The sequence below is a fragment of the Athene cunicularia genome (genome assembly GCF_003259725.1).
Source record: "Athene cunicularia isolate RWA chromosome 12 unlocalized genomic scaffold, athCun1 chr12_part1, whole genome shotgun sequence".
NCBI classification, from domain to species: Eukaryota; Metazoa; Chordata; class Aves; order Strigiformes; family Strigidae; genus Athene; species Athene cunicularia.
Genome location: NW_020799116.1, coordinates 3,789,907 through 3,796,467, shown reverse-complemented (window position 1 = coordinate 3,796,467; position 6,561 = coordinate 3,789,907). Strand labels below are relative to the sequence as shown.

Genomic DNA, 6,561 nt, shown 5'->3' with positions numbered 1-6,561 from the left:
AGGCCCCGCCGCTGTTGTGGTGCGGGGAGACGGGTCTGAGGGATGCTGGTGTTGGAGTCGTGGGCCTTGCGCCCAAACGTTTTATGATCGAATTGGTGTAAAAGGGGCAAAGCTTGATTTTGTTTTTTTTTTTTCTTAATCCTGTGCGTTGTCTGTAAAAGCTGGCTGTGCTGCTTTTCACACAGGAACAGTGGTAGGCTTGGTATAGTTTATTAATGGTCGTTCTGCCCATTTATTATGTTAACCTGTATTTTGAGAAAATATATAGCGGTGTTACAAACCCAGCTTTAAATATTCAATATGTGGAATTCATTTGTCTGGAAGATACTAAAACCCTTCACCAGTGATGAACTGCTTTCTCTGGTGTGTCCCAGCCTACCATAAATCAGCACTGGCTTTAGGCCTGTGATGGTGAGTTATATGTCTTAACGGTCTTGGGTGTAAGCCTATGTTCCCTGCCAAAAATAGTGTATTTGTGTCATTTTTCAATGCAAATTAGTAGTAGGTGCAAATTCACTTTATTTTGCTTCAGACTTTTGAATAGACATCTTAAGTAAACACAGCTTTTTTTCAGCACTGGGATGTTGATCAAAAAAATATTATGGTTATGTAAATAGTCAGAGGACGAGCCGTGACTACAGAGATTTTTTTAGGACTGTGAGTCTGTCCATCCCTGTCTCCCTCGGAGTTAGAACAGTGCTTGGTAATAACTAATGTAAGGAAGCATGAATGGCTGTATTTACTGTTTGTGAAATACTCTTGCTTGTAACTTACTAGGGACCAATTGCTTGAATCATGGGGCTACATAAACACAAAATATTATTGAAATATTTGGATGTGAAACAGTCTGGTTTGAAGAAGAAATATACATGAGAAGATGTTACAGGAGGGAGACACTTTTGCAGGGTTCTTAAGTGGTTTGTGTGAATGGAAGGATTAGAGGGCCCTTTGGACTACTGCTACTTTATTTTTGGTTAGGAAACATTGTGAAACTAATGATCTAAGTCAATTTACAAATCAAGACCTCACAAGGTGAATCCTGACAGGAATCTATTCTTCCAAAGATAAATATCTTTCATTGTCACTTAACTTTATAAACGACATTCTTGATGTTTTGTCATTGACTGATACTTTAAGCCTGAATTTCCAGTTGGACAGATGTACTAAAGTACACGGTTCAGGGTAATAACAAAGTTTGTTTGATCTGTGACTGAAAAATGAGAGCTGCTGCTTTATGGCATTCTATAAAGATGTTCTATATCTATTTGTTTGATAAATATGAGAAAAAAAAATGAGGACTTCTATTTCAAGATGTTGATTATTCAAAAATGGTCCATCTGGATTTTAAGCACTCCTGATTTTTAGAATTTCTGAAAAGGCTAGGAGGAAGAAAGATGAAAATGGGAAAAATATTGCGACTATCAGTTTTTTCAGGCCATTCTGTCTTGTTTCTAAGCATAGGTTACTAGAACTATAAAGACAATAATACTTGATAGATAATGAAAGCATCTCAGTATTATCTCAGTAGTTACATAACATGCCATTAACTTAAAAGTAATTTCTAGTCTTCATTTGTAGTAACTTAATGGAAATTGGAAAGTTACAAGTAGGCAATATATAAACAAAAATCTGTTGCGGTGTCACTTGCAGTATTTTTTGCCTTTATGAAAAACAGACTGACTGATGTGTCAACACATATAAAGGACCAGTCTTCTCTGCTTGAATTTAAGGATTAATTAGTAGCAGGAGACTACTGGTGTTCGTATGTGAAAAGCAGCACAGCCAGCCTTTACATCCAACTCACAGAATTAAGAAAAAGAAAATCCTTCCAAATAAACATTGATGTGTTTACAGTGACCACCATTACAGTATGAATGAGTTATCCCAACACAAATGCTTACAAACTTTGGGTCTAGTTTACCTTTCACTGAAGTTAGTAAGAGCCATCTTGTTACAAATTTGATAGTCACAAGGGTCATCAGTTTTCTGAGTCTGTATAAAGTATGTTTTGCAAATTAGTAAATAACCCATATGTATGTCAGTTTAAAAAACTGGTTTGATGACAAATTTCAAGCCATATTTTAAGAGTGAAGATTATTTGACAATTTGAAATTTGAAGATTTCTAGTGATGGTATGAGATTTTTTTAGTCCTTTAGAAGTGTTCATCCCACATATTTTGTACTTCTCTTTTCTACCACATAGTTCCTAGATTTTATCTCTTCGTACATATCTCTACCCTGTGATCCGTTATGAAATTCTTTAATTATTTAATCATCTTTTCTACCTTAAGCATACCATTCAAGTAAGAACTACTCAGATCAGACACACACTCCTCTTGAATTTAAGAATTAATTAGTAACAGAAGTGTTTTGAGTGATACAGGTGTGTGTCTTCATGGTGTTTTACCAGTGCATGTATGTTCTTTCCATGCTCAGAGCCAAATGAGACCTCTTTCCACACAGTACAGTGTGGAGATAAATTAGTGATGTCAAGCTAATAAGTACTGCTGAGAGGCAAAGTGTATTAGCACAGTATTGAAACCAAGTTAATATATCAAGATGGCTTCTACTCATGCTGTATGCAGAACTGTTTGTGTCTTCCTTCAAAACCTGTGTGATTTGCCATTAGTGGACTGGTTCTTCTGAAACCCAGGTATACTTTATGAGAAAACAGTGAAGAAAAAGCATTACTTTCCCTGTCTTATGTATTTCTGACTACAGCAGTGTCTGTGAATACTGCAGCTGTCCACCTTCCTAAGTAGCTTTAGCCTTTCCATCCTGAAAGATGTTATGGTAATGAAGATGAAATTTGGCTTCTACATTATACACCCTAAACGTTTGTTCCAAAATATATGGTATGATTATAGTCAGCAGAAGACTTCTGACCAAAATATTAGTAGTAGTCTGCAAGAGATGAGTTATTCTTTTCAATCTCAGAATTTTTACAGTGACTCATATCAGAATCCCTCTCATTTATTTAGTCTTAATATTTTTCCCTGAGATGTAATAAGGCATAACAGAACTGCAAAATATGAGGGTTGTATTAGGTGCATGATGCTTGACAGTTCTGGAACTGTTTTGGTTTTTTTTTTAAAGCAGAAATAAGCATAAAGGGCTTTCCTCCAAGATAAAAACAGTCTTCCTTTGCAACTCCTTCACTTAAAAATAATAATAAATAAAAACTAGGGGATGGTGAAATCCTTAGTCCTAGAAGGACAAGTGCCTCGCTGTGTGAGTTACAGTAATACACTTGTAAATATGTGCTGTAGGAGGGCATGACTTCTGCCTCTCTTTCACTACTAGTCCTTCACGCTTGGCTCTGGTGAAGTGAATCAAACCAGTAGGACATTCTGAGACTAGTTCCACAGTGCCACTACTTCTCACTAAGACATAAATCGTGTTATTTTTGAGTAGTTCTGGCTTCTTTAAAGGCTGTAAATAATAGCAAAGATAGGGCTGCAGACAAAAAAAGTTAATGAACAGTGATTTCCAAAACGATTCCACTGTATGTAAAGTGGATATATACAGAAGGAGGAAATAATACACTTTAAGAAGTGCATTCTTTAAAAGGCATTTTTAAAATGTCTAGTTCATTATTAGAATAGTTCAGTATAGTTATTAATATAGCCATTCTTAAAAAAACAATTATGCCAACCAAACAAATAGGAAATTTCTATAGCAAGTGGTCTAAAATGCAAAATAATGCAACTGGTGTGTTAGATGTGTGGTGGCACTATTAATGTGATCAAAATACTAATTGTGGTTTTTTGATAGGCCTGTTACAAATGCTATGGTTTCTAAATTGCATTTTCCTTATAATTGACAAGTTTAAAATGAACTACTGTTTCTGACAACAGTATGGGTTATATTTCTAATATCTGGGGTGTTTTCCATTTTTATTTTATTTACAGACAACTGTAAGACAAAATAACTGTTGCTGATTTAAATAATTGTGGTCAAGCATCAGCAGATTCCATCATGTTTTCCTGAATGAGTGAATATTTTCAGTTTTCCTGAATGAGTGAATATCTATTTTAAAAAATAGAATGCTGCTCTAATCCTTTAAATCTGTACATTCTTTATGAAATCATGCTTATTGTCACTGAATTTCTAGTTCTTTTGCAGTCGTATATCTTTTTATCAGATCTGTAAAACTTTTTGTTACTTTCTGGTTGTGAGAGCTAAACTGTTCTTTATGAGAAGCTATACATAAGAAGCTATACAGAAGCTATATATTCTCCTGGTCAGCATGTTGTTTTTCTCTGTTAAGCAAAAGGTTTCAGGCTCAAAAAAAAAAAAAAAATCCAGTAATTAAAAATAATTCTTTAAGTAGTCTGTGCCTGGGCTGAAGTAATGAACATAAGCTAATTATATTAAATAAATGAGAGATACAGTTTTGTGAAGGGATTTTTTCTGTGAGTTGATGAGCACTTTCAGTTTTCACAGTGAAGGTCCATATGTTGTCTCTTGTGACTGGTTTCTACATGTCTTTGGAGACTGACAACTACCTTTTCTCTTCAGGCTCCCTTCACTTTCTGTTGACTTTAGGTGAAACTGCAGACACTCAGCATGATCAAAGAGGGACGTGGGAGGCTTTCAGTATCAGTCCCTTCACTTTCTACTGTTCTGATTTTCCAACTGCAGACATCCCTTAATTCACATTGACTTTAGGAGCCCTCAAATAACTGAAGTGCTTGGTTTGAGTCTTATACTAATCATCCTCAAAGAAGAATGCTGAATGTGAAAGGAGATGTCTCAGAAGTCTCTGCCAAATACTTCTAGATGGAGTGGTTTCTGTTGAAGCTGTTCCATATGTTTCTCTCTTTCTGTATTAAATGTTAAGCTCCTCTTTAATGGATTCTAATGTTTTCCAGTGGGCACTTGATAACAAAGGAATAATAAAAAAATGTGTATTAAAGATGATTTTCAAGTATTTTTAAAGCATGAGAAAGCCTTCATTGTTAAAGGGCTGATATAAAATTACTAGTTTTACTTGGGATATAAGGAAAGGCAGCCCTGAGTACTTGATGCATGAAGACAATATTCTCCAAGACAGCATCAATACTAATATTTTTTTGATCTTAATTCTTTTGTGGTAGCACTCTGATGCAGTTGATATACATTCTGTACTCATGAAATGTATTTCACAATAGTATTCGTATCTTATATGGTTGGTGTTTCATGATAGAGTTTTTTTCATCTAGAATCCTATATAAAAGTGTGGTGTTTTCTTTTCAGCATAGTCTGGAAGTGTCTACTGATTCAGAAGCTGTAATTATTTTTTGTCTGTGAGAGCTGGAAAATGTTCAAAAATCAGTATCAGGTAAACTAGAAATAGTTTTAATTTTTACCCTCTTTCATTTCAACTCTGAGAGAGCTCAATTAAAATGGCTTATTCTGGGGAGCAGAAAGTCCAGATACAGAAATGGTTTGGAAAGTTTTGTTATTCAATATTTTTATAGAAATGCTATGAACTATTGGGTAGCTGCTGATGTTATCAGGTCTAGAATGGACACCAACGTGGTGTTATCAGTGGCTTTTTGTCTCTCTCTACCCTTGTGAGCCAGGGAAGGCACACCATGTGTTCCCACCCAATCGTGGAAGCAGGCCCAACTTTTTAGAAAGAAAAGGGGGTTGCTTTATTCTCTTGGTCCAGCGCAGGGTTGTGATATCACTAGCTGCATCATTTGCAAACCTTATTATCCCTTTCACTGTTTCCTGGTCTTCCTTTTCACTGCACTTTGCCTCCCCTTCCCTGTACTAGTCTGCTTCTGAGAGAGCAATCCACCTTTAATTACTTCCTCCCCACTGGTCCCAGATGTGCTACATATGTACGTAAAACTGGTATTTCTGATGCTGTTACCATATAAAGCTGAGATAGCCTAGGTATTTCTCACACCACTGCCTAGGTGCAGTTGGCTTTGCAGGATTGTGCTCCCCAAAAGATGCCCCATAGTCTCCTCCAGTTGATTGTGGAGTTTGATAGTTTCTTGCTTAACTCCCCCCTTGGCCACCAATGAGATCCAGCCATCCTCGGTGGCACTGAGTAACTTTTGTCAGCTTCATGCATCAATGTTTGCTCAACATTTTTCTCATGTCATGTCTGATAGTTTTCTATGTCCTGTTCAGTTGGTTTAACTTCACATCAGGGCCTACTCAAGGGCTGCAATATTAACAAAATGTATTTGTAAACAAGGGGGAGAAAGCCACTTGTTTGTTAAGATTTGCTACAAGCACGTACAATCTGGCAGTAAATTTTTTTTTTTGAGAGCTTGCTCTTGTAGTCCTTAAATATGTCAGATAACTTTCAGATTGATTAATTGTAAATTTAAAAAATATTTTATGAGTACAGTTTGAATCTCCTTAGAACTTAGTAAGTCTAGTCACTGGGGTAAGCTGTGTGACTGGAAGCTGTGTGGATGGGCAGAGGAAAATACCCAATTCATATATAGTGCTGAGTGGATGTTCTCTGAAAGCATAATTTGAAGAGCATTTATTTTGCTGGCAAGACTGCTCGCCCCTCTTGTTCACTATGACTTGTGTACAATTGTTTGGGCAGCT

At 36.2% G+C, this 6,561-nt stretch overlaps 1 protein-coding gene across 4 annotated transcripts in view; it reads left to right on the top strand.

Annotated features, from left to right (window-relative positions):
- Nucleotides 1-6,561, top strand: part of C12H3orf67 (chromosome 12 C3orf67 homolog) — an 81,850-nt gene that overhangs the window by 94 nt on the left and 75,195 nt on the right. For 3 of the 4 annotated variants that reach the window (XM_026857717.1, XM_026857715.1, XM_026857718.1), the window contains exon 2: nucleotides 5,239-5,323. In XM_026857717.1, the coding sequence (XP_026713518.1) occupies nucleotides 5,303-5,323 (21 nt within the window). In that variant the 5' untranslated portion in view covers nucleotides 5,239-5,302. Of the gene's footprint in view, nucleotides 1-180; nucleotides 412-5,238; nucleotides 5,324-6,561 lie in introns of those variants that run through there. The other variant, XM_026857716.1, reaches the window with a different exon arrangement.